At 40.9% G+C, this 27,883-nt stretch overlaps 1 protein-coding gene across 3 annotated transcripts in view; it reads right to left on the bottom strand.

Annotated features, from left to right (window-relative positions):
- Window positions 1-375: 375 nt before the first annotated feature.
- sestd1 (SEC14 and spectrin domains 1) overlaps window positions 376-27,883 on the bottom strand; it is a 146,320-nt gene continuing 118,812 nt past the window's right edge. For all 3 annotated transcript variants that reach the window (XM_063052066.1, XM_063052064.1, XM_063052065.1), the window contains exons 12-19: window positions 20,655-20,849; window positions 20,171-20,285; window positions 13,119-13,278; window positions 10,225-10,306; window positions 9,982-10,104; window positions 8,256-8,447; window positions 4,391-4,524; window positions 376-1,387 (exon numbers count right to left, since the gene is read on the bottom strand). In XM_063052066.1, the coding sequence (XP_062908136.1) occupies window positions 1,264-1,387; window positions 4,391-4,524; window positions 8,256-8,447; window positions 9,982-10,104; window positions 10,225-10,306; window positions 13,119-13,278; window positions 20,171-20,285; window positions 20,655-20,849 (1,125 nt within the window). In that variant the 3' untranslated portion in view covers window positions 376-1,263. The remainder of the gene's footprint in view (window positions 1,388-4,390; window positions 4,525-8,255; window positions 8,448-9,981; window positions 10,105-10,224; window positions 10,307-13,118; window positions 13,279-20,170; window positions 20,286-20,654; window positions 20,850-27,883) is intronic.

Raw genomic sequence — 27,883 nt, 5'->3', positions numbered from 1 at the left:
TAATGATTTCAACTCATTTGGCTGGATATCCTCAACAGTCACATCCTCATTCTATTATGCAAGAGACCTCTGACCTCAACTTAGACGTCAGCTGTATCAGGTTTCCTATTAATATTCTCATTGTGTTGAAATCATGATTCATCTAATGTTTTTGTCTAGTTCTCATTGTGTTGAAATCATGATTCATGTAATGTTTTTTGTCTAGTTCAGTCTCCATTGGCTGTCTTTCCTCATACTTAGTATAATCCACATTTGACATCATTTGTCTATTTACAGCTCAACTGAGAACATTGCAATACAGGTTCCTCATACCATACAGGTTTCTGAATTAATAGAATCCCATTTCTATTACGAAGGAGAAGGACATCAGCAATACACAGTGCACATGTTGGATTTTATTTTGCAAGGATGAGAATCTTAATCCCTAATGCAAAATTCCTGCTTAAAATTGGTTTTCAAAACAAATACAGTTGTTTATTTATATTTTAAAGCTCATTATCCACAATTATCATTTAATATGTAATTAGTATAATATGCAAAACAAATTATGTTTAAAAAATGAAGAAATACATCATAGGCAATAAGTATACATTTCTTATTGGCACAAACTAAAGCAGCAACTTTGGAAAAAATTTAAAAATTAGACATAATTACAAGGGAAACATTTTATCAACATCTACTAACAGGTATATTAAAAGCCTAAAAGTTCCACAGAACCTGTCTAAGAACATAAAAGGTAACTGCTTAGTGCATGGACACTCTAAAAGATTTTATAGCACCACTAAGCTTTTTTGCCAACCACCAAAGTAATAGTTGACAGGACTGTAAAGCTCTAGGAGTAAGAATTCAGTTCAGTGCAATGTCTCATATTTCACTCTTACGTATTTCTCAGATCTTATTATCATTGCAGCATTCATCCATATGGCTTCTACAGTCAAAGCTGACAATGGCCTTTAGTCAACTGCAAGCTGCAGAATATGCACGAATGAGACTGCTTCCTGACATGGCAGATACAGTTGTACCATAATTGTAGATATATAATGCGCATCAGAGGTATCAGCCTTATTTTCAAATGCACAACAGTGCACATTAATTTTCAAAAATTGCTTCAAGGTCCACAATCAATCCTCTTAGTATGTATACCTGGATTTGGATCCACTTCCAGTATAAGATGGTGGCATAATATGTAAAATAAGTTTTAATAACTGAGCGTTGCACTAGAAAGGTGACTCTGTACTCCGAATAACCATAAAAAAAGATTCATTAACTGTCATGTGAGACTGGTTCTAGAGTTTCTGGCTTCTTCTGGCTAACCACTCTCATTTTTTCACGAATATGTTCTGCTGTAGAGGCCGTGTCACTTGGACTTCCAAAGTATTGTTCAGTTCTGGAAAATTAAAATATTATATTTAAATTTAAATAAAGCAGAATCATTAAAATAAAATGTGAATGAAACCAGGATGCCTTAAGTATTTCAGCCATTCCATCTTTCATTGACTAATGGGAATGAAACCAGGATGCCTTAAGTATTTCAGCCATTCCACCTTTCATTGACTAAGAGTTATTGATCAATTGCAGGGTTACAAGAATAAAGTGGGGAGTGGAGTTGAAAAAAAACGGCTGAGATTGAATGGCGAAGATGATGGGCCAAATATCTAATCCGATTTTATACCCTACTGTGTTATGGTTCATATCAAGGTAACAAAACAAGATTACCTGGACTTGAACCATGACACGATAGGGTATACATGCAGAATTAGACATTTTACTGTGCCAACAAATTCTCCACAGTATGCACTCTGCAAGTCAGATATCTCTAATTTAAACTGTCAAAAGTTTTATTTATTTTATTTTGTTATTTTAATTATTTCTCTAAAATTCTTCGTATCAATCTTCATAAACCAAACTTCTTAAAACTCAAACAACAGGAATTCTGCAGATGCTGGAAATTCAAGCAACACACATCAAAGTTGCTGGTGAACGCAGCAGGCCAGGCAGCATCTGTAGGAAGAGGTAGAGTCGACGTTTCAGGCCGAGACCCTTCGTCAGGTCTAACTGAAGGAAGAATGAGTAAGGGATTTGAAAGTTGGAGGGGGAGGGGGAGATCCAAAATGATAGGAGAAGACAGGAGGGGGAGGGATAGAGCCAAGAGCTGGACAGGTGATAGGCAAAAGGGGAGACGAGACGATCATGGGACAGGAGGTCCGGGAAGAAAGACAAGGGGGGGGGGACCCAGAGGATGGGCAAGAGGTATATTCAGAGGGACAGAGGGAGAAAAAGGAGAGTGAGAGAAAGAATGTGTGTATAAAAATAAGTAACAGATGGGGTACGAGGGGGAGGTGGGGCATTAGCGGAAGTTAGAGAAGTTGATGTTCATGCCATCAGGTTGGAGGCTACCCAGACGGAATATAAGGTGTTGTTCCTCCAACCTGAGCGTGGCTTCATCTTTACAGTAGAGGAGGCCGTGGATAGACATGTCAGAATGGGAATGGGATGTGGAATTAAAATGTGTGGCCACTGGGAGATCCTGCTTTCTCTGGCAGACAGAGCGTAGATGTTCAGCAAAGCGGTCTCCCAGTCTGCGTCGGGTCTCGCCAATATATAAAAGGCCACATCGGGAGCACCGGACGCAGTATATCACCCCAGTCAACTCACAGGTGAAGTGTTGCCTCACCTGGAAGGACTGTTTGGGGCCCTGAATGGTGGTAAGGGAGGAAGTGTAAGGGCATGTGTAGCACTTGTTCCGCTTACACGGATAAGTGCCAGGAGGGAGATCAGTGGGGAGGGATGGGGGGGCACGAATGGACAAGGGAGTTGCGTAGGGAGCAATCCCTGCGTAATGCAGAGAGACGGGGGGAGGGAAAGATGTGCTTAGTGGTGGGATCCTGTTGGAGGTGGCGGAAGTTACGGAGAATAATATGTTGGACCCAGAGGCTGGTGGGGTGGTAGGTGAGGACCAGGGGAACCCTATTCCTAGTGGGGTGGTGGGAGGATGGAGTAAGAGCAGATGTACGTGAAATGGGGGAGATGCGTTTAAGAGCAGAGTTGATAGTGGAGGAAGGGAAGCCCCTTTCTTTAAAAAAGGAAGACATCTCCCTCGTCCTAGACTGAAAAGCCTCATCCTGAGAGCAGATGCGATTGCGCTAAACGGTGACTCCTTTGCTTGCATCTTCGGAAGCAGCTCTATTTCCAACTTTAATATCTTTATTTTTCCCTTTCAGGGTTCTTTTGAAGACCCTGACCCGGAGCTACACACTGACTTCGGTTCTTTGCCGGAATGGGACCCGTTCTCGGGGTTTCAGGACTGGCCATTGTTCAGCACGCCAAGGGTTCAGCAGGCCTGAGGGTCCGGCTCAGATTTGGAGGCCTAAGACCTCGGGGCTCTGGAAACGGGCGGATCAAGGGTCGGTATCATGGCAGGAGACCAGTGTGTCTTCGGGATAGTTGGAAAATCTACTGCTGTGGGTCCGAAGACCCGGGATTTTTGCAATCTTCAGGCACAGAGCCCAAAAAAAAGCAACATAATGGACTTTTAACATCGTAAACCAGCGAGTTCTTTGTTATGTCTTTGGGGTAACTGCAAGTCTGTGTCTTTGCTATTGCTTTGCTCACGCTTGAGTGCTCAATGGCGGTGCTGACTCTTGCTTTTTTTTTGCCGGGGGGAGGGGGGGATTGCTGCTCAGTGCCCCTTACACACGGGGGGGGGCGGTGCTGGGAGGGGACCTTGGGGTTCTCATGTTTAACTGTCATTCCTTCTTTGGGGCACCTCCCTGTTTTCGTGGATGTTTGCGAAGAAAAAGCATTTCAGGATGTATATTGTATACATTTCTCTGACATCAAATTATACCTTTGAACCTTTGAAGTTTCCTGTTCTAAACTTTCAACATTAAATTGTATATAATGAACTGCACTTGTTATCCAACTACAAATACAATTTTTATAATAACTTCTTTTAGTTACTCCATCGGTCTGCCAACATTATATTTGCAAAATATTTTCTATTCTCTCCAACTTGCTTTAGTTCCTAAAGTCTGGCGATTTTTCCATTTCCTCCACCTAGCATTATTGGCTGATTTAACAGCTGTCTTGGTCCTGTATTTGAGAAATTGCTCTCTAGCAGGCTTAAAAAATTTAACAAAATTTCTACGTTCACTGCTCTTCCGAAATGACCCACCATTGATTTATTTGTTTATTTAAACTATTTCCGTCCTTTTATGTAACGAACCTTGGAACTTAAACATTATAAGCACCATCTAAAAATGGCTTTTATTTAAAAAAAAACTTTGATCAGAAAAATAAATACATTTACCCTGTCCTCCACAGGTTTTAGTGTTCAACAGATGATAAATACCACTTTAACTGAACGATACAGCAACAAACAACATCTTACCCATCAGGGTAAATTACAGGCACTGTTAGTCGATCTAATAAAGTTTTTCCAGTTGCTTCAACTTCATCAAATTTTTCAAGAAGTTCTTTCCAGGCTTCAGTTTGCTCTTCCAATTGGGAGTTATCCTTCAGTATCTGGAAAAAAAAAGTTGTTAATTGCAAAGTAAAGTAGTAGTCCTCTGAGTAAAACTGCAATTACTTCTAATTTATAATTAAATACAGTTGACTTTGTTAGCTGAAAGATATTTAAATTTTATATTTTATTTTCTACTTCTTAAAAAATGGTATTTTCAAGTTTCCTTGACTGTAAAAACGTATTGGGCTAGATTATATTCATAGCCAGTTGGCAGTTCCTTAAGAGAAAGACATGCTAGAGTGTATCAGCTCATCCTCATTCTATCTCTCTGATTGTCTGGCCTTGCTTGCAGCTTCATGCAAGTTATGATTGGCAGGCGTGGCGATCTCATGAATGTTGGGGGGGGGGGGGGCCCATAGACCTTCATATGAAAGATAAGTGACGCTACTTGTTCATCATAGATATTTACAAACTGTGGAAAATTGCCTTCTGACAGAGCAGTCTATCAGTTTGTACCTCCAAAGGACTGCCTGCTGGTCACAGACAACTTTATGGAGTGGCTACAGCAATGGGGCTTCAAGAATCTCAGGAACTACACAGCTGCAAAATTACAATAACAAGAATTTCACTGGAAATAAACCCAAAGCATTGGTGAGCTCAAAATAATCTACCCCAACATGATTTATAGACCACTGTTATAGTCTATCACCAGGTTTCAATTTGTCAATTTGTCAGCTACTTGCTAATGTTCAAGCACCAAGCCAACTAAGACATAATATAATTAAACATATAATACATTACAACAATATATGCAGGGACACTGTTATGGCACTGGGTAGAAACAAAATTGAATACATAAATAAAAAAAACAGCAATTAGCAATGTGAAGTTGAAAAGTAGTGTAGAAATTTCATTTACATTGGACACATTATAAAAAAAATTAGCTGACACATTGGAAAAATGTCAAATTTTCTTTTCTCTGCCCAAGTGGAGTGGGTATTTATGAGGCAAATTAGAAATGTGCTTCTCATCTTTCCATTCTCTAGATTGCTGATTCTCTTTGAAAGGACTAATGGAAGCTGATAACAACAGCAAACAGTCATTTAACAGACTCCATTCACAGAAATGTAATGAAGAAACTACACTTAGGCTACGTCCATACTATGCCGGATAATTTTGAAAACGCCGGTTTCTAGTATAAACAGGCGTACACACTAAGCGTTTTTCAAAATATCTCTGTCCACACTAATACGGATATTTGGGCGAATCTCCTCTACTGCAGGGGTCCCCAACCTTTTTTGCACTGCGGACCGGCCCACCCGGGGTGGGGGGAGGGTAGGGTTGCCAACGGACAAGAGTAGCAGTCAAATACATTGTGTTTACCCAGAGAACGACTACAATGACCCAGAGAAAGACTACAATGACCATGAAGCCTTGCGCGGGCACCAGTGCGCATACACGTCGTGACCTGCCGATTTTTTCCCTCGCAAATCCTTTTTGGCGATTCTGTTCGGGGGCGGGGTGTGAATCATGACCGGAATGTCGGTGATAAGTGGCTAATAAACTCAATTTCATTTCTAAAAGGGTTTATCTAACGAATTTAATATTAAACACACAGCGCATATTTTCCTCGCATGAATATAGTGATAAGTCAATTATCAGGGGAGCTTGAAGTAAGTGTTGAACGAACTTCCAGTAGAAGTGGTAGAGGCAGGTTTGACATTATCATTTAAAGAAAAATTGGATAGGTAGATAGACAGGAAAGGAATGGAGGGTTATGGGCTGAGTGCAGGTCGGCGGGACTAGGTGAGAGTAGCGTTCGGCATGGACTAGAAGGGCTGATATGGCCTGTTTCCGTGCTGTAATTGTTATATGGTTATATAAGTAAGTCAATAGTATCATAACATTTTAAGTAACGTTTGGATATTAAACACACAGCACACATTTTCCCCGTTTGAACATATAAAATCATTGCAACGCACCAATATTGCTGAATCAGTGGGAGCCCTGGGCTTGTTTCCCTGCAACAAGATGGTCCTATCCAAGGGGTGATGGGAGACAGCGATACTCAAAGGGGGTTCCTTATGTCCAGTCTATTCCGCAATTTAGTTTTCGTAGCATTCATTGCAGAGATATGTTGGAAATGGAAGCAACGTTTTCAGTGCTTTTGTGGCTATCTCAGAATATTTTGCCTTGACTTTGATCCAGAATACCAGCAGAGATGTTATGTCAAACATACTTTTCATCCCACCGTCATTTGCAAGCTCAAGGAGTTGATCTTCTTCCCGCACTGACATGAATGACGCGCGGGTAATGACCTCGCGTGCGTAATGGCTCAACAGTGGGCATGACAGGGAATGAGGAAAGGTGCAGCTGACTTCTATCGCCAAATCATATTGTTTCCTTGTGGCCCGGTAGCACATGCTTTGCGGCCCGGTGGTTGGGGACCGCTGCTCTACTAGGCACGCGCAGGACACACAGAAAACAAGCGAAGAAGAAACAGTATACTTAGTGCGCGTTTGTCCAGTTACAGAGTAGAAAACTTAAAAGAAATTGCTCTTGGCTCTCGCTAAAACTAAAAAAAAACAAATACTTGAGCGTATGGAGGCAACCGACAGGGAGTTCACGGACAGTATGACCCGGCTGACGACGAACACTGAAAAACTGACCAACTCTGTTACATTAATAAAGCACCTTGTTAAATGTATAAAACATGTCTGCATCAGTGTTATCTTGTATTTCCATACAATGTTACATTAGGCTGTTACACATCTATTGTCAGAGAAGTACTTGCATAAATAGGTAAACCACCTTCATACAAGCAGGACAGAAAACAGGGCAAAGTGAGTATACTTATTTATTCAGTAAGCTATGGGTCAAAGTATTTGGTGAGTACATTTCTAACTCTTCTGGCTTCAGTCTCGTTGCCGTCTGTTCTGAAATAGTTAGGTTCTGCGAAGCGCAGAATCAAATATCGCTGTGATGACTGTACACTCTAGTATCAATTGTTTGGCGACAATAAAGTAGTAATAATAATTATAAGAAGAAAACAATGAAATGCCGTGCTGCCGCCATCTGTTCCGGCACGTCATGATAGCGGTTTTAAAAAGCTCCAGTTACCCCGTACACACTGCAACGGATAATAGGCGTTTTCAGATTTATTCACTCTGGAGACCATTTCTGAAAACCTCCATTTTCGGGGGATGAAAACGCTGTTTTAGTGTGGACAGAGAGTCAAAACGAAGAGAAAAAGCTTTGTTTTCAAAATTATCTGGCGTAGTGGGACGTAGCCTTAGCTTTGTCTGCTTCAGCAAATGATTGAAACTGGAGCAACGGGATTGGACCAGCATTACCTGAATAAAGAACTTCAAAAAATTTCACAAACACTTGGAAATAAAACACTTTCTTAAAAGCTCAAATACTGCAACTTCTTTTCCACACAGCATAAATTTGAATAGTCAGTGATTGTGCATGATAACAACACCAATTCTTGTAAAGCAGAAATTTCCCCAAGCAGTTGCTAATTAGCCAATTTCAGTCTTAACATCACAATAGCTTGGAAATACAACAGACCTCATTTGCTGAGGTCTAAACAAGAAAAGAAATTCTAATTACACAGAATCAGCCTCAGATATAAAGCCCACTCAGATAAGCACTCTGTTAATAATCATTGGCTAAACTCATAAATGCTCCTAAATGATTATGGCAGTCATTAAGCTAGGATGAGAAAAATAGAATTCATATTGGGCATTCAGATACCCAAGATAAAAAAATTAAATAAGACACAAGCCTTTTCAGCAGCTAAGTTGAATGCATAACCCAAATTCAGTCTGTGAATCCGTTCCTCAGATGTTACTGTGAACTGTTTCCAGACTCTATTCAGTCTTGGTAGCGTCTCTCCTGAGGACCTTGTGGTGCATCGCAGAGATTGGCAGAGCACCACTGTAGCCTGCAGCAACTGTCTTCCATAATCATAGGTGCTCTGTATAGTGTATCATTAAATAAGATAGAAGACAGTATGTTACTTAAGGTACAATTGATATTAACTTATTTTATAAAATTAGCATTAAAAACAGGAACAGGGAAGTTTTGAAGTGAGCTATTTAGCTATTTAGAAATCATTAGCTTACAAGACTTCATAGAATAATTCAAGTATGCTAAATTGGCAAGAGTATCGAAGTAATCAACATCACTTCTTTTTTCACCCTACTCCTTATTCCGTATAACTCAAAGGGATGATTTCTATACACATCCAATGTATTTTCACCCATTTAAAAGAAACATTTGTTAATTTTTATAGAAACTCAATTCTTAGTTTTCGCTTTATACTGCAGCAGACACTTGATGGTTCTGATTGACGGTGCCCTACGTGTGCACTTTTTATTTCATTGATATTCTCTCCTTGACCTCTTTGCATTGTTCAGTTGTATTAAAAATGCCTTTGTCTTGCAGTTCCTAGTTAAGATTGTAATATTTTAACTTATTTTTCCCCCTTCTACTGCCTTTTTATGTTTGCTTTTTTAAAAAATATTTATTACAATTATAACCAAATTTCCTGTAACCAAAGCAAACTGGCAAAATTTAAGAGATTTCAAGTAAATAGTTAGCAAAAAAAAAATCAGGAGTTTTCAAACAGTATTCAAAGAAATGTATCAAGAGCATGTTTTACAGTAGGCAACAATGAACAGAACCTAAGGCATTAAAAAACCCTGAGCACATCATATTGTCCTTAATCAAGGCTTAATAGTGCAATACAGGTAACATATTGTGGAGTTGATTCTTCACTGTATACAATAAAATAGAAATGAATCAAAAGGCATGACTCTATTAATTAATATACACTTTTATATAATGTAGAGCAAATTAATTGCTCCACAACCATGAGACAAAGGTGGGTAATTACCTTGTAATTCTAAACAAACAATGCAATATCATAAAATATGACCAGAAGAATATTTCACTCTTTTAGCAAGAATTGGATAGACAAAAAAAATTTCAAAATAGTGCAGTGTCTGTAGTAAGAACCAACCACAAATCCTTTACAATGCATCTAACATTAAAAAGTATTCCAAGGTACTTCAAAGACACAGAAGTAAGAAATGGGGAAATTTGAAGCTGCGATCAAATGTTTGCTCAAAGAAATTGGCCTTAAAGAGGACCTTAAAAGAAGGGAGTTGAAAAAAATGGTGAGATTTGGTAATGGGATTCCAGAATGATAAGTCCAGGCGTACAATGCCGAGTTAGAAAAATGGAGGAAGAAAATTTTCAAAACCCACCTCTTCATCACCCCTTCTAATACCTCCTCCTTTAATGGTGTCCATGATTTTCTTAAGCCTCAATGAAGTGCCTTGGGAGCTTTCTCCACGATAAAGTCACTATATAAATGAAAATTGTTTTTCTGGTGTTCATAGCTCTATTATTGACCAGCTAATTATCGCCAGTGCTGTATTCAGGTAATCTTGTTTGTTTCCTATTTGAATATAAAGTAGCTAAAATAATTTGTGTATCAAATATACCTGAGCAACGTCAACAAATTTACGATGTTTTTCCAAGAGAACTTTAGCTTCCTGTGCATCGTCTCCCAGTCTAACATGTGTCTTCAGAAGGGCTTCCAAAAGCTCACTTAACCATTCAACAGCCTTTTCAAAGAGCAGATAAAAGAAACAATTTACAACTCATCTGGGTAATGTGGTATTATCAACTAAAATCAATTTTGATATTCAGTAAATTTACCTATCACCTCAAGTTCAATGTTTTACCTGTGCAGCATCCTCTTCACATTTGAAAAGCTGTACCATCTGAAGCATTTTTAGTCTCCGTACATCCACCATATCTTCACATCTATAAGTTTCAGAAGAATAGAGCTTAGAAAAATATAGAGGGCTATAGGTAAGCCTAGTAATTTCGGCACAAGTTCGGCACAACTTTGTGGGCCGAACGGACTGTATTGTGCTGTAGGTTTTCAATGTTTCTAACAGAAGCCATTAACCATATAACAAAAAGCTATTAACCATATAAAGCAATTATTCTCTTATATTTTGACCAGCTAATAAACTCCAATTTCATTTTAATGGAATTTAACTGATAAGTTTCCTGAACAGCTTCAATTTTAGTAGATTTAACTTGAAATATTAACATTACAGCATGTGTAATTTATCAGCAATATTCAATACTATTCCAATATAAACACGCAGCTCCAATTATACTGTACATTTTACAGAACGTGATATAAAAGCCAAAATTGCTGGAAACAGCAAACCAGGCAGTACCTGTGGAAAAGAAAGAGTTAATGTCATCAGAACCACTGGGGACTCATAGCAACTGCACACTGGGATGTTACAAATTGGAAACAGATGTTTGCAGGGAAACGTACGGAAGAAATGTGGCAAATGTTCAGAGCATATTTGTGTGGGGTTCTGCATAGATACGTTCCAATCAGACAGGGAAAGGATCATATGGTACAGGAACCGTGGTGTACAAAGGTTGTTGTAAATCTAGTCAAGAAGAAGAGCTTATAAAAGGTTCAAAAAATTAGGTAAGGATAGAGATCTAGAACATTATAAGGCTGGCAGGAAGGAGCTTAAGAATGAAATTAGGAGAGACAGAAGGGGCCATGAGAAGGCCTTGGTGGACAGGATTAAGGAAAACCCCAGGGCATTCTACAAGTATGTGAAGAGCAAGAGGATAAGACATGAGAGAATAGGACCAATTAAGTGTGACAGTGGAAAAGTGTGTGCGGAACCAGAGGAGATGGCAGAGGTACTTAATGAATACTTTGCTTCAGTATTCATTACGGAAAAGGATCTTGATAATTGTAGGGATGACTTGCAGCAAGCTGAAAAGATTGAGCATGTAGATATTAAGGAAGAGGATGTGCTGGAGCTTTTGGAAAGCATCAAGTTGGATAAGTCACTGGGACTGGGCGGGATGTACCCCAGGCTACTGTGGGAAGCATAGGAAGAGATTGCTGAACCTCTGGCGATGATTGCTGCATCATCAATGAGGATGGGAGAGGTTCCGGAGGATTGAAAGGTTACGGATGTTGTTCCCTTATTCAAGGGAGTAAGGGTAGCCCAGGAAATTATAGACCAGTGAGTCTTACTTCAGTGGTTGGTAAGTTGATGGAGAAGATCCTGAGAGGCAGGATTTATGAACATTTGGAGAGGCATAATATGATTAGGAATAGTCAGCATGGCTTTGTAAAAGGCAGGTCGTGCCTTACGAGCCTGATTGAATTTTTTTGAGGATGTGACTAAACACATTGATGAAGGTAGAGCCGTCGATGTAGTGTATATGGATTTTAGCAAGGCATTTGGTAAGGTACCCCATGCAAGGCTTACTGAGAAAGTAAGGAGGCATGGGATCCAAGGGGACATTACTTTGTGGATCCAGAACTGGCTTGCTCACAGAAGGCAAAGAGTGGTTGTAGACGGGTCCTACTCCGCATGGAGACTGGCGACCAGTGGTGTGCCTCAGGGATCTGTTCTGGGACCTCTACTCTTTGTAATTTTTATAAATGACATGGAGGAAATGGAGGGATGGGTTAGTAAACACAAAGCTTGGGGGTGTTGTGGTTAGTGTGGAGGGCTGTCAGAGGTTCCAGCGGGACATTGGTAGGATGCAAAACTGGGCTGAGAAGTGGCAGACGAAGTTCAACCCAGATAAGTGTGAGGTGGTTCATTTGGTAGCTCAAATATGATGGCAGTGTGAAGGATCAGAGGGAGCTTGGGGTCCGAGTCCATAGGACACTCAAAACTGCTGCGCAGGTTGACTCTGTGGTTAAGAAAGCATATGGAGCATTAGCCTTCATCATTCAGGGGATTGAGTTTAAGAGTCGAGAGGTAATTTTGCAGCTATATAGGACCCTGGTCAGACCCCACTTGGAGTACTGTGCTCAATTCTGGTCACCTCACTACACGAAGGACGTGAAAACCATAGAAAGGGTGCAGAGGAGATTTACAAGGATGTTGCCTGGATTGGGGTGCATGCCTTATGAGAATAGGTTGAGTGAACTCAGCCTTTTCTCCTTGGAGCGACAGAGGATGAGAGGTGACCTGATAGAGGTGTACAAGATAATGAGAGGCATTGATCGTGTGGATAGTCAGAGGTTTTTTCCCAAGGCTGAAATGGCTAGCACGAGAGGGCATAGTTTTAAGGTGCTTGGAAGTAGGTACAAAGGAGATGTCAGGGGTAAGTGTTTTTTTTTTTACGCAGAGAGTGGTGAGTGTGTGGAATGGGCTGCTGGCAGCGGCAGTGGAGGTGGAAACGATAGGGTCTTTTAAGAGACTCCTGGATGGATACATGGAGCTTAGAAAAATAGAGGGCTGTGGGTAAGCCTCGGTAGTTTTAAGGTAAGGTCGTGTTCGGCACAGCTTTATGCGTTGAAGGGCCTGTATTGTGCTGCAGGTTTTCTATGTTTCTATGAATTGTCCCAAGCTGCAGCATAATTACAAAGCTATTTTTGCAGCTAATTCAACTTCAGATCTGAAACATTTAGATGGAAATCCAACAAATGCAGTCAGTTATTGGGTTATTGTCAATACATCTTTATAAAACCTGACCGCTACATAAGTTAATATTTCTTAAGCATTATTTTGTTCCCAACCAACATAGAGGGACATTATAATCTGCATATGGAACTGTTAAATTATACCTTTGCTTTCGAAGCTGCATATCTTCCATTAGGCCTTGAATATGTTCTATATTATCTTTATTTTCAATAGAAACATCTTTCCCAAATGTCCAAGGAGCTTGGGAAGTCATTTGGTCTAAAAGACCTTGACCCTTTTCCTGTAAATTCTGCAAAGCAGTATCTACAAAACAAAAACATAGTAAGATTAGATTGCTTACTATCACTGCAGCATCAGGAATAAGACTACAGCTGGAAGGAATCTACAGGAATACTATTATTTAAAACAACTGATTTTTGATGCACAACTTAACTATTTTCTGCTGTAATGATCTTTTCAGATGACTGATAATGTAAATAGTTCTATCTCCCTAACTAGCTCTTAAAGATTTCCTTTTTATTCCTCACTCAAAAATTCCGCTCTCAGCACGTCAAGCTACCATCCAACATACAACACCGATTTCCTTTCCAAAGTTATTGAATGCTGTTGCCTTCAAACCCTGGTGAACTTGGACTACCATGAAATCTGCACTCAACAAACTATATTCAGTGGTCAATAGCTTTGATCCAGAACATGAGAAAGCCAGCAGATGCTAGAAATCCAAAGCAACACACACAAAATGCTGTTAGATCTCAGCAGGTCAGGCAGCATCTCCGGACATGAATAGATAGTCGATGTTTTGGGCCGTGACCCTTCCTCCGTACTGATAAGGAAGGGGTAAGAGGAAAGAGGCTAGCTGGAAGGTGATAGGTGAAGCCAAGTGGATGGGAAAGGTCAAGGGTTGGAGAAGGAAGAATCTCTGTGGTCCTGACGAAGGGTTCCGGCCCAAAACATCGACTGATCTTTTCCACTGATCCTGCCCGACCTGTTGAGTTCCTCCAGTGTGTTGTGAGAAGAAGGAATCTGATAGGAGAGGAGAATGAAGGAGGAGGGGACCTGGGAGAAGTAATAGGCAGGTCAGGAGAAGTAAAAGGTCACAGTGGGGAATAAAGGAAGGGGAGGGGGGTTTGCTTACCGGAAGAAGAAATCGATATTCATGCCATCAGGCTGGAAGGTACACAGAAGGAATATAAGATGTTGCTTGCCCAAACTAAGGGTGCCCTCATCTTGGCACAAGAGAAGGCCATGGACTGACATGTCAGAATGGGAATGGGAACCAGAACAGAATTAAAATGTTCGGTCACCAATTTAGAGGAAGCCGCATCGGGAGCACCAGACGCAATAGACAACCCCAGCAGATCTGCAGGTGAACTGTTGCCTCACCTGGAAGGACTGTTTGGAGTCCTGAATGGAGGTGAAGGAGGTGGTATATGGGCAGGTATAGCGCTTAGGCTGCTTGCTGAGATAAGTGTCGGGTGTAATGAATGGACAAGGGAATTGTGGAGGGAGCGATCCCTGCAGAAAGTGGGAGGGGGGGGAGGTGGGAAGGTAAAGATATATCTTAGTGGTAGGATCCCTTTGGAGATTGCGGGTTGCAGAAGATAGTGTTTTGGATGCGGAGCCTGATGGCGTAATAGGTAAGGACAGGAGGAACTCTATTATTATGAAGGTAGTGAGAAGGTGGGTTGAGAGTGTATAAACAGGAGATGTGGGTGAGGACAGTATCAATGGTGGAGGGAGGGAAGGAGGGAATCCATGTTCTTTAAAGAAAGTGGACATCTCTGATGTCGTGGAATGGAAAGCCTAATCTTGGGAACAGAAACATTGAATATCTATTTATTTCCATAGATGCTGCCTGACCTGCTGAGTTTCTCCAGCATTTTGTGTGTGTAGCTTAAGATACCCTAACCAGAAGTACTTTCTATAATTCGCAATGTCTTCAACCAGGCCAAATGCAGAGTGTGTTATCAAAATACTATCAGAATGTCTCACTAGAGGCCCAGACACATTTGACCATTGCTATACAATGATCAAAGACCCCTACCAATCCATTCCCCTCCCCACCAACTTTGGTAAATTAGACCACTAGCCTGTGTTTCTACTCTTTGCATACAAACTGAAGCTGAAATGGAAGGATCCAGTACAGAAAGCTGACTTGAGGAAATTCATGGACTTCTATGCTTTGAGTCAGTAGACTGGTCCACGTTCACAGACTCAGCTGCCAGCCTGGATGAATACGTCACTACTATCATGGACTTTATCAGCAAATGCAGTGAGGATTGTGTATTAAAGAGGGCAATCCTGGTGTTGCCACAGCTTAAAACATGGAATAACCAGGAAACCATTCCCTACTGAAGCATTTAAATCAGGTGACCCTGACCTTAACAAGAAATCAAGATACAACCTCCATAAAGCTATCAGCGATGCTAAGAGACATTATCAGTACAAAATCATCTCCCAGATCAGTTGTCAATTGTGGTAGGGCTTACATTCTATAACAGGCTACAAAACAAAGTTGGTCAGTATCACCAACAACAGCACATCTCTTCCCAATGAGCTTACAGCATTCTCTGTATGTTTTGAAGAGAAAGGAATGGTTATGTCACCACCCTCCCCACCACCCTCCAATGCACCTGAACCAACAGTCAGAGGGCAGATAAGATCAGTCTTCAGGAGAATGAACCCATAAGGTCACAAGACTGTAGGAGCAGAACTAAGCCATTTTAGCCCATCAAGTCTGCTCCGCCATTTCTTCATGGCTGATCTATTTTTCTTCTCAGTCTCAATCTTCTGCCTTCTACCCAATCAGACCATAAGACATAGGAGCAGAATTAGTCCATTTGGCCACAGGACTCGCAGAAATCATCAGGCCCTGATGGTGTCCCTGACTGTCTCCTTAGATCAGGGGTTCCCAACCTGGGGTCCATGAATCCCTCAGTTAATGGCAAGGCTCCATGGCATAAAAATGTTGGGAACCCTTGCTTTAGATCCTGTGCAGATCAGCTGGCAGGGTATTTGTAGACATTTCTAACCTCTCCCTGCTTCAACTGGTGGTTCCCACCTGCTTTAAAAACATAAGAAAAACATGCCTTAACAAATACTGTCCAATGGGATCGACCATCATTACGTTCTTTGAAAGACTGGTCACGACATTCATTAACTCTAGCCTTCCAGACAACCTCGATCCACTGCAATTCACCTAATGTCGAAACAGGTCTATGGTGGACACCATCTCCTTCACCCTACATTCATTACTGAACCACTGGGAGAATAAAAACACCCATGTTAGACTATTGTTTATTGACAACAGCTCCACTTCAATATTACAATCCAAAGCAAACTCATCACCAAACTCCAGTCTTATATACCAACTCTGTCCTTGAGCACATTGGTTCCAAGGTTGTCAAGCCGAGGACAAGCTCCCACTACCTAAAAGTGCTCCTCACGGCAGGTGCCTCAAATAGCCTCTGACAACCAAGTCCAACTCCTGGCCTTCTCATGTGGCTTAGCCTCTAAGCCCGGCAGAACCGTTTCTACTGACAGGAGAAGGTGCGAAGGCGGGTCCTGGCGCCTTAAAACCAGTGCTTCGGGTAGATTGAGCTCGTCAGCCTGGGAAGGCAGTCCATCTAAGAGAGGGAAAACTCTGATTTCAAACCTCCGCTGCCTTGCGGCCATACCCACTCATGGGAAAGGCTTCAGGAGTAAACCCTGAGAACAAGTCCGGAACTGGAGTACCTAAGGCAGTCCGACATTGCCTTCAACCTCGTTCTGGCAACTCCTGCGACGACACTGGTGCCAAGCTGTATCGACCTTTGCCCTTCCCTTGGACAACATCGGTGTCGTGGAGAGGGGAGACTTGCAGCATGGGCAACTACTGGTCTTCCATACAACCTTGCCCAGGGCTGTGCCCTGGAGAGGACACTCCAGTAGACTTTCCATGGTCTCACAAGGCTAACGGATGCCACCACCACCACTTTGAGCACGTCAACAAGTGTGTAGATAGTGACATCACAAAAAGAAATAAAAGTTCTCCCCAATCAGAAACCATGGATGAACAGAGAGGTTTGCCTCTTGCTCAAAGCCAGAGATTCAGCCTTTAGATCTGGAGAGTGGGAGGCTTACAGCTCAGCCAGGGCCAACCTGAAGAGGGGAATCTCTCAGGCTAAACACACAAACAGAGGAGCGAGGCGCATTTCAACTCTTCGGACCCCCAGCGCATGTGGCATGGCATACAGATTATTACAGACTTCAAACCACCTAGTACCGTGTCTCCTTACAGCTCTGACGAGCTCAATTACTTTTACGCTCGCTTTGACGAAGGGAACGAGGTCACCCTCAAAGCGGATCTCCCACCTGGTGAACTGCCTCTCTCACTTTCCACCTCCGATGTTTGCGCCACCCTGAGCAGGGTGAATATACGGAAAGCAGCTGGTCCGGATGGGATACCTGGCTGTGTGCTCAGAGTCTGTGCAGGACAGTTGGCCGGGGTCTTCACGGACATTTTTAATCTGCCCCTGGCCCAGGCAGTTGTCCCTGCAAGCTTCAAGATTGCCACCATCGTGCCAGTGCCGAAGCATTCCACTGCCATGGGCCTGAATGACTTTTGCCCAGTTGCACTCACCCCCATCATTGCAAAGTGCTTTGAGAGACTGGTTCTATCACATCTGAAATCCTGTCTGCCCACTACCCTGGACCCCCATCACTTTTCCTATTGCACCAACAGGTCTACAGAGGACACCATCTCCACAGCACTTCACTCTGCCCTGATCCACCTGGACAGCCCCAACTCTTACATCAGAATGCTGTTCTTTGACTTTAGTTCGGCATTCAATACTGTGATCCCCTCCAAGCTGATCGCCAAACTTCACCAGCTTGGTATCAGCTCATCCCTCTGCAATTGGACCTTGGACTTTCTGACTAACAGACCCCAATCTGTTAAGTTAGACAACCTCTCCTCCTCCATTCTCGCCCTGAATACCGGTGTGCCTCAAGGCTGTGTGCTGAGCCCTCTTCTGTACTCCCTTTTCACCTATGACTGCATTCTTGTACACGGTTCTAACTACATAATCAAGCTCGCAGACAACACCATGGTGGTTGGCCTGATCAGAGGGGATGACGAGACGGCCTACAGGGACGAGGCACAGCACCTGGCCACATGGTGTGCCGACAACAACCTGGTCCTTAACACCCAGTAGTGGAGCGTGTATCAATTCCTTAGTGTCCACATTTCCGATGATTTCACCTGGTCCCTGAACTCCTCCATCCTGATCAAAAAGGCAGAACAGCGCCTTTAATTCCTGTGGAGCATCAAGAAAGCTCAACTCTGTCCCAGGATACTGATGGATCTTTACCGCTGTACCATTGAGAGCATGCTCACCAACTGCATCTCAGTGTGGTAGGACAATTGTCCTGTATCGGACTGCAAAGCACTCCAGCAGGTGGTGAAAACTGCCCAGCGGATTATCGGTACCCAATTGCCCACCATTGAGAACATCTACCATAAGCGCTGCCTGGGCAGGGCGAAAATCATTTTCAAGGACGCATCTCACCCTAACCATGGACTTCTTACTCTTCTCCCATCCGGTAGGTGGTACAGGAGCCTCCGCTCCCGCACCAGCAGGCTCAGGAAGAGCTTCTTCCCTGAGGCTGTGACCCTGCTGAACCTCACATCACAGCGCTAAGCAGTATTGCACCCATATTGTACTGTCTCAGTACTTTTATATTTGTGTGCTGTCGCACTTACTTTTTACTCACAGTTCTTTTGTAAGTAATACTATTCTTTTGCACTTCTGGTTAGATGCTAATTGCATTTCATTGGCTTTGTATCTGTACTCGGCACAATGACAATAAAGTTGAATCTAATCTAATCTAATCTTGCCAGAGGATCCTTCACTTCCTGACCAACAGATCACTATCAGCAACACCTCTGCCATGATTGTTCTAAACACTGGTGCTCTCCAAATTCCTAGGAACGAACATCACAAATAGCCTGTCCTGGCCCAACCATACAGATGCCGTGACCAAGAAAGCTCACCAACACCTCTACTTCCCCAAGACGCTCAAGTACTTTGACATGTCCCCTCAGACTCTTACCAATTTTTATCAATGCACTATAGAAAGCATCCTATCTGGATGTGTTATGGCTTAGAATGGCAACTATTCTGCGTGCGATCAAAAGAAACTGCAGAGTTATGGACACAGCTCAGCATATCTCAGTAACCAACCTTCCAGCAATAGATTTGGTCTGTACTTCTCGTTAAATTAGTTATACCACCAGCTTAATCAAACACCTCACCCACCCTGACCATTCACTCTTGCTTCTTCCATCAGGCAGGAGATGCAAAAGCCTGAAAGCACATACTACCAAGCTCAACAACAGCTTCTACCCCATTGTTATGACTATTAAATGGTTCACTAGTACAATAAGATGGACTCTTGATCTTGCGATCTTCTTTGTTATGATCATGCAGTTTATTATTTACCTGCACTGCACTTCTCTGTAACTGTTAATTCTTTATCCTGCATTGTTATTGTTTACTCAGTTCTACCTTAATGTATTGTATAATGATTTGATCTGTATGATTGTTATATAACACGTTTTTAAACTCTATCTCAATCTATGTGATCTAAACCAAAAACATGACTTTTATCTAACAAGGTGTTAACAGCCTGAAAACATAACTGTATTTCTCTCTCCATGATGTTACCTAACCTGCTGCATAATTTCAGTAATTTTATTTCAGATTTCCAGCATTTGCAGTTTTCTTTAGCTTTGCAATTGAATCTCATCTAAAATTCTTGTTTTTATGTCACTAATCAAGTTTTCATTCTTTCGGCAGCTGTCAAATAGCTTCAACCAATTTTATGAATGACGTTGGCCATTGAAGGGGTCTGGCAGTGGATGCACCAAGTGTTGATATACCAACTGGATTTTATGATTTCCCTCTTCACCTCCAGTTGAACGTGAAGGAAACTCAATGTGTAGTGACCCCACTGACTTTGCTACCACTGGCTGGGAAGAAACATGAACCAGCAGCTTCATCCACATTTAAAACATAGTGATAATAAAACAGATAAAGTGTGGGTGATTTAACTAAATAATTGATTAAAATGGCTCAATATATTATGATTTACTGAGTATTTATGGTATTTTAACTGATTTTATGAAATTATTATACAACTTTCTCCCACTTACCAACACTCTTTAATTTTTCTTCCAAGAGTTTCAAAGTTTGCTGAATGGCAGTTCCATCAGCTGGTGCTACATCAGCACAAAGCATTCCAAGTAACCCATCGAGCTGCTGGGACAACTGTGAAATATCCATTAATACAACTTAAATTTCAAGTCTGCAGATATTTTGCACAATATTCATTCATTTGAAACAATAAAAATGAACATTTAAAAATAATTTTAAAATTCAATTAATACAAATGCATCATCTTTGCAGAAGAGTGATATTCTATGTAACTCCATGCACTCCATACTCATCCATTCCTAACAGATCTGTCAAATTTGCGGCGGCAATGAGACAGATGAATGTCAAGGAATTCATTTCCAACCAGTAACACTAAACATGAATGGAATGAATTTCGGAAGTGGAGTATTATATTGATACTATTTACTTAAATTCTATCTGCCCCAGAAAATGTAAAGTGTTTTCCATTAACAAGCAACTTACATCCTGAGCAATACTGTGGAATTCAAGTGCTGTCTGTAATACATTCTGCCTAAACTCCAGTTGGCTGGCCTGTCGATAGCATACGTCACTTAGTTGTTGTTGTAATGCTTTTAGCTCAAGCAGATCTTCTTCATCCCCTGCATTCAACAAAGCTGCAATCTGCTGATTAAGCTCGACATAAACCGCAAACCATTCCTGTAAATAAATTGAAATTACAGTAAAAGACACAGCTCTTACTCAATAACCAAAACACATTGTCTTTCTTTGAGAAGATTTCAATTTTTTTTTATTAACACATTATTTACTAATGTTAAAAACCTGCAAGAGATCTGGCTAGAATATTAACTATCATACTTCAATTGCTAATGATGAAAACAAAGTACATACTACTTCCACTTGAAAGTTAACTGACCGTTTGAACATTACTAAATCACAGCATGACACAAGCAGGTGCCATACCACCATACCCGTTCCAGCTCTTTTGAAAATTCCCATTCCTCAGCACCTTTGCCAAATTCCCAAATTGTTCTGACCTTCATATCTTCATACAATTTCACTCTGAATACTTTTACCTATTGATAGAAATGCACTGCCTCTGGTCATTACATCTTCACCTTCTAATGTGAACTCTCAAGCATTGGGACCACTATCTAAACTATTCTGAAACGTCAATAATCCATGAAATTTGCTAACCAGAGCCTTCTCCAGCAGTTGAGGCTAGCCTCCACTGGCAAACATGATAAAGATAATGGCAAGCACTGAAAATTATATCATGGAGAACTGTGCCCTAATGACTTTAAAATGTACATTTGATCACTCTGAGATTTACTGACAAAGTTAACACTAGTATGTGATTCTGTCAATAATGGCTAATGTAATGGGGGAATACTATTGGGATGCTGTCAATAATGGCCAACGCCTCGGGGAACACTAACTGATTGGGTACAAGTTAGGTACAAATTTAACCTTTCACATAGGAAAATATGCACAAGAAAACGTAATGTTTTTTGAATTATCTTGAGCTCCCTTCCTTGTTACTACAAATGAAACTGACACTAAAGAGTTGAAAGAGATTAAATCTTTCCTGATTTACTGTTTAAGCATTCTAGAATACACAACAGCATTCATTTATGTCAATATGCAACAAATTTCAGACTCTCACCTTTTAAGTTTCTTGGTTACCCAAAAGAATTCAGTCTAATGTTTTAAATATAACCCACAACGAAGATAGAACATAGAATAGTACAGCACAGTACAGGCCCTTCGGCCCACCATGTTGTGCCGGCCCTCAATCCCTGCCTCCCATATAAGCCCCCACCTTAAATTCCTCCATATACCTGTCTAGTAGACTCTTAAACTTCACTAGTGTATCTGCCTCCACCACTGACTCAGGCAGTGCATTCCATGCGTCAACCACTCTCTGAGTAAAAAACCTTCCTCTAATATCTCCTTTGAACTTCCCACCCCTTACCTTAAAGCCATGTCCTCTTGTATTGAGCAGTGGTGCCCTGGGGAAGAGGCGCTAGCTATCCACTCTATCTATTCCTCTTATTATCTTGTACACCTCTATCATGTCTCCTCTCATCCTCCTTCTCTCCAAAGAGTAAAGCCCTAGCTCCCTTAATCTCTGATCATAATGCATACTCTCTAAACCAGGCAGCATCCTGGTAAATCTCCTCTGTACCCTTTCTAATGCTTCCACATCCTTCCTATAGTGAGGTGACCAGAACTGGACACAGTACTCCAAGTGTGGCCTAACCAGAGTTTTATAGAGCTGCACCATTACATCGCGACTCTTAAACTCTATCCCTCGACTATGAAAGCTAACACCCCATAAGCTTTCTTAACTACCCTATCCACCTGTGTGGCAACTTTCAGGGATCTGTGGACATGTACCCCCAGATCCCTCTGCTCCTCCACACTACCAAGTATCCTGCCATTTACTTTGTACTCTGCCTTGAAGTTTGTCCTTCCAAAGTGTACCACCTCACACTTCTCCGGGTTGAACTCCATCTGCCACTTCTCAGCCCACTTCTGCATCCTATCAATGTCTCTCCGCAATCTTCGACAATCCTCTACACTATCTACAACACCACCAACCTTTGTGTCATCTGCAAACTTGCCAACCCACCCTTCTATCCCCACATCCAGGTCGTTAATAAAAATCACCAAAAGTAGAGGTCCCAGAACCGATCCTTGTGGGACACCACTAGCCACAATCCTCCAATCTGAATGTACTCCCTCCACCACCACCCTCTGCCTTCTACAGGCAAGCCAATTCTGAATCCACCTGGCCAAACTTCCCCGGATCCCATGCCCAAGATCTAGGGCACTGACAAATATATGCACGACATTTTACTTCATTGTAGTCTCACAGTTTCTTTCCATTACCATTTCAATATTGTTTCCACCATATAAATGATTCTTTTAATGAATTGTCCCATAACATAAATACAAACGTAGAAGTAACTGAAATGATGATGATGACACCATAGTGGACACTGGACTGTGAACTCACAAAAGGAATTTAATAAAGTACCAGAAACGAACCAATTCAGAAAATAGACAAACATGTTCAAGTTAACTGACCTTTCCTGACTGAAGCAAAACATACAATGAGATGAAACAAGAGATGAATCAGGAGCATTCCAAGACAGGTTCTTATGGTAGGTTTTCCCTTAATATAATGTTTAATGATACAGCACAACAACAAGCGTTTCTGGCTCAACGAGCCCACGCTGTCCAATTACACCCATGTGACCAATTAACCTACTAACCCATAGTCTCTGGAATGAAGGAGGAAACCCATGCGGTGACAAGAAAATCTTTTAGAGACAGAGGCTGAATTGAAGCTAGATCACTAGTTCTGTAATGGTGACACACTAACTGCTATGCTACCATGTCACCTAGTTCAGAAAAGCCATGATGAAACTGGTTATGCACATCAGGGCGGTAAATAGCAAACAAGAGTATAGAAAGCCTCTCACAATTATGAGTCAGATAACAACCAGAATATTTTATGAAGGATTGGAGAAGATACCAAAAGGTATTCTCAAATCAAACACAGGAGTGGCGATTATAAGGAGAAATTACATTTAGGAAGGATGTCAAAAATTGGAGAAGATACAAAAGGGTACCCAACCCAGAGATGGTGATTATAAGGAGAAATTATAAAAATTGAGATTCTTTCCTTAAAGACTGGAAGGTTAAGCAAAGACCTAACAGAGGTATTCAAAATCATGAGAGGTTTTAACAAAGCAAATACCAAAAATGCATTTATTTTGATAACTGAACCCTGTCTTCAAAATAATTAACAAAAGAAATAAAAGGAAAGCACAGACATACTTTTTCCACAAAAAGTTATCAAGACAACAAATTCACAATCTTATCACAATCATTTCTTTTGTTCTCTCTACCTATCCTCCTTTTAAGCAACTTAAAACACTCTTGCTTTATAGTTTACACTAGCTCTGAAAAAAAAAACACGTTGAAGCCTCTGTCTTCACAGATATTGATCACCTGCTGAGAATAACAACATATATTCAGTTTTTACACTCAAAAAGACAGAGGTGAGAGAAGTTCTCATATGAACTTAGCCTACATCTATGTTTTGACAATTTTATGAACATGACCATTTATTGGAAGTGACTCTGCTGATAACTTATTTTTAGAAAATTTGATAAATTCGATCGTGAATTTATTACATTACGTGCCTAGAATGCGATTGCATCGCTATTAACCTTGATGAAGTCAGCATAATGGATATATTTATCAATCTAATTCTGCAACAATTTTCAGTGTATTTGATTTAAGGTAAATTACTAATCTTAATTTCATCAGGTCCTGATTAAAGATACTTTCAGCAAACTGCCTAGCAGTCACAAAAAAAACCAATTATTACATTTTGCATTATGTTGCAGTAACTACACATGCAAAGACCAAAACTGAATTTCACTTTCATTCTGTCTAATTAACTAAATAAGAGTTTTGCAGTATATTATTCAATTATATTTATTTGCAACATACTGTATTTTAATTTCTCAGAGTGAGAAATTGAATGGCAATTATGTCTTAGTACAACTTAAAGGGCTTGATGAGCAACCATCTTTTAAACACTATTAGCATAATACCTGGTTACAAGATACATTACGACTATATTAAACAATTCTAAAGTCAACTTCTAATTTCAGAATCAAAATATTAGGGCAATTTTCCATGTCAAATTTTATTCAATATAATATTATATTCAATATAATATTATTAGATTGCAGGAATAATGGGACATTTTTTCTAAAAGTGTTTTTAAAATACAAATGTCATGATTGCAATGAAAAGGAGAAAGATTTGAAATCAGGTAACCCCTCATAAAAGTTCTCAAGAATAGTTCAAATAATGCATTGTAAACACAGTCAGGAGTTCCTGATTAAACACAATCTGTGCAGCACAGCTTTGGAACAAGAGACAAATGAAAGTAGGACTTGCAGAGTGACTGGTAGAATCCTCAGTCCCTCTGGTCACATGCTTCTCTGAACGTGGCATTACAGGTAGACAGAGTGGTGAAGAACTCTGGCCTTCATCGGTCAGGCTCCAGAGTATAGAACTTGGGTGGTTATGTTGCAATTGTACAAGATGGTGGTGCAACAGCATTTGGAATATCGTGTTTGATTTTGGTCATCCTACCACAGGAAAGAGGCCATTAAATTGGAAAGAGTGCAGGGAAGATTGTGGGAACTTGAAGGACTCAGTCATGCAGAGGTGTTGAGCAGGTTGGGATTTTATTCATTGGAGAATAGAAGAATGAGGGGTGATCTTAGAGAAGTGAATAAAATCTTGAAGGGCAGAGATAAGTGAATATACTTATTTTATCGTGATTGGAGAATTAAGAACTGGAGATTATAGGTGGTGGTGGGGGGTAAGATTTAATAATAACCTGAGCGGCAACTTCTTCATACAGACCATGGTCAGTACATGGAATGAGCTGCCAGAGGGAGTGGTTGAGGCATGTACATTAACAATATTTTAAAATTATTTGAGCATGTATATGAGTAGGAAAGGTTTTGAGCCATATGCACTGAATGAAACTAGTTTAGAGGAGAATCTGATCAGTGTGGACCAATTGGGCTGAAGGGCCTATTTCTGTAATGTACAGCTCTATTAGACTGTTCAGTGTTTTCTTTATAATGATAATTGCAGTCAAAAATAAAGAAACCCTCAAAACACTAGCTGGACCAGCCAGGATCGTTACCTGCAACTAGAACCACCACCAATTTCAAAATAGATTATAAACTCCTAGCAGGAAGGTTTATTAATGCTGCACGGCAGGGTTTAAACTAGAGTTGCAGAGGAATGGGAACCAGAGTGTCAGAACAGTTAGTGAGAGGTTGTGGAGGAAGATGTTCTAAGACCTCAGACAAAGTTGGCAATCAAAAGGTTGAAAAAGGTGCCACTAGTGACCTGAGCTGCATGTATGTCAATGCAAGAAGTATCATAGGAAAGGTGGATGAGAGTGCTGAAGATGAGGTAGCTGGCTTAGAGAGGCAATGTGTAGTGAGGAGAGGCTATAGATAGGGTAAAATTGCAGTCAACAGGATGAGCTGCAGTGTAAAAGGCAGACAAAATCAAAAAGGGTAAATACAGGACTGAAGGTGTTATATTTGAATGTAAACAGTAGATGGAATAAAGTAGATGAAGTTGTAGCACAGGTGCAGATTGGCATATATGATGTTGTAGGCAACACTGAAAGATGGCTGAAGGAAGATTATAACTGGGAGCTTAATGTCCAAGGATATACAGTGTATCAAAAGGACAGGCAGGAGGGCAGAGCAGTCAGTGTTCTGTTGGTAAAAAATGAAATCAAGTCATTAGAAAGAGGTGTCATAAGGTCAGAAAGTGTTGAATCATTGTGGACAGAGCTAAGGAACTCAAAGGATAAAAACACCCTGATGGGATTTGTATACAGACTCCCAAACAGTAATAAAGAATGTAACCTACAAATTACAACAGGAGATAGCAAATGCTTGCTGAAAGGTCAATGATACAATAGTTATGGGGCTTTCAATATGCAAGTTGGTGCTGGATTCCAGGAGGGTGAAGTGCCTTCAAGACAGCCTTTTAGAGCAGCTTATGGTTGAGTCCACTAGGAGACAACTATTCTGGATTGGGTGTTGTGCAATGAACCAGAATTGATAAGATAGCTCAAAGTGAAAGAATCCAGAGGGGCAAGTGATCGTTATATGATCAAATTCACCCTGAAATTTGAGGAGGAGAAGCTAAAGTCAGATGTATCAGTATTACTGTGGTAAAAAAGGAATTATAGAGGCATAAGAGAGGAGTTGGTCAGAATTGATAGGAAAAGAACACTGACAAGGATGATAGCAGGGTACATCCCAAAGAGGAAGAAGTATTCTAAAGGAAAGATGACACAACTGTGGCTAACAAGAGAAGTCAAAGCCAACATAAAAACCAAAGAGAGGGCATATATTAGAGCAAAAATGAGTGGGAAGTTAGGGGATTGGGAAGCTTTTAAATACCAACAGAAGGCAATTGTAAAAGTTATTAAGGTAAAGATGGAAAACAAAATCTAGCCAATAATATTAAAAAGGATACCAAGTTTCTTAAAGATATATAAACTGTAAAACAGAAGTGAGTGTGGATATCGAACCACTGGAAAATGATGTTGGAGAGGTAGTAGCGGGGTCAAGGAAATGGAATAAATGAATGGAATAAATATTTTGTACTAGTATTCACTGTGGAAGACATTTGCAGTATGGTGGAAGCTTCAGGTGTCAGAGGTCATGAACAGTGAAAAGATACCATTACCAGAGAGAAGGTTGTTGGGAAACTGAAAGGTCTGAAAGAAGACAAGTCACCTGGATCAGATGGTGTAAACTCCAGAAGGAAGTAGCTAAAGAGATCGTGGAGGCATTAGTAATGATCATTCAAGAATCACTAGATTCTGGAATGGTTCTGGAAGCCTGGAAAATTGCAATGTCACTCCACTATTCAAGAAGGGAGAGAGGCCACTATTCAACAAAGGAGAGAAGCAGAAGAAAGGGAACTATAGGCCAGTTAGTCTCACCTTGGTGGTTGGGAAGATGTTAAGGATGAGGTCTCACGGTATTTGAAGGTACGTGATAAAATAGGCCACAGTCAGCATTGTTTCCGCAAGGGAAAATCTTGCCTGACAAACCTTGTTGGAATTCTTTGAAGAAACAACGAGTAGGATAGAC

Source organism: Mobula hypostoma, chromosome 6, assembly GCF_963921235.1.
Source record: "Mobula hypostoma chromosome 6, sMobHyp1.1, whole genome shotgun sequence".
Taxonomy (NCBI): Eukaryota; Metazoa; Chordata; class Chondrichthyes; order Myliobatiformes; family Myliobatidae; genus Mobula; species Mobula hypostoma.
This window is presented reverse-complemented; position numbering and strand designations above follow the sequence as displayed.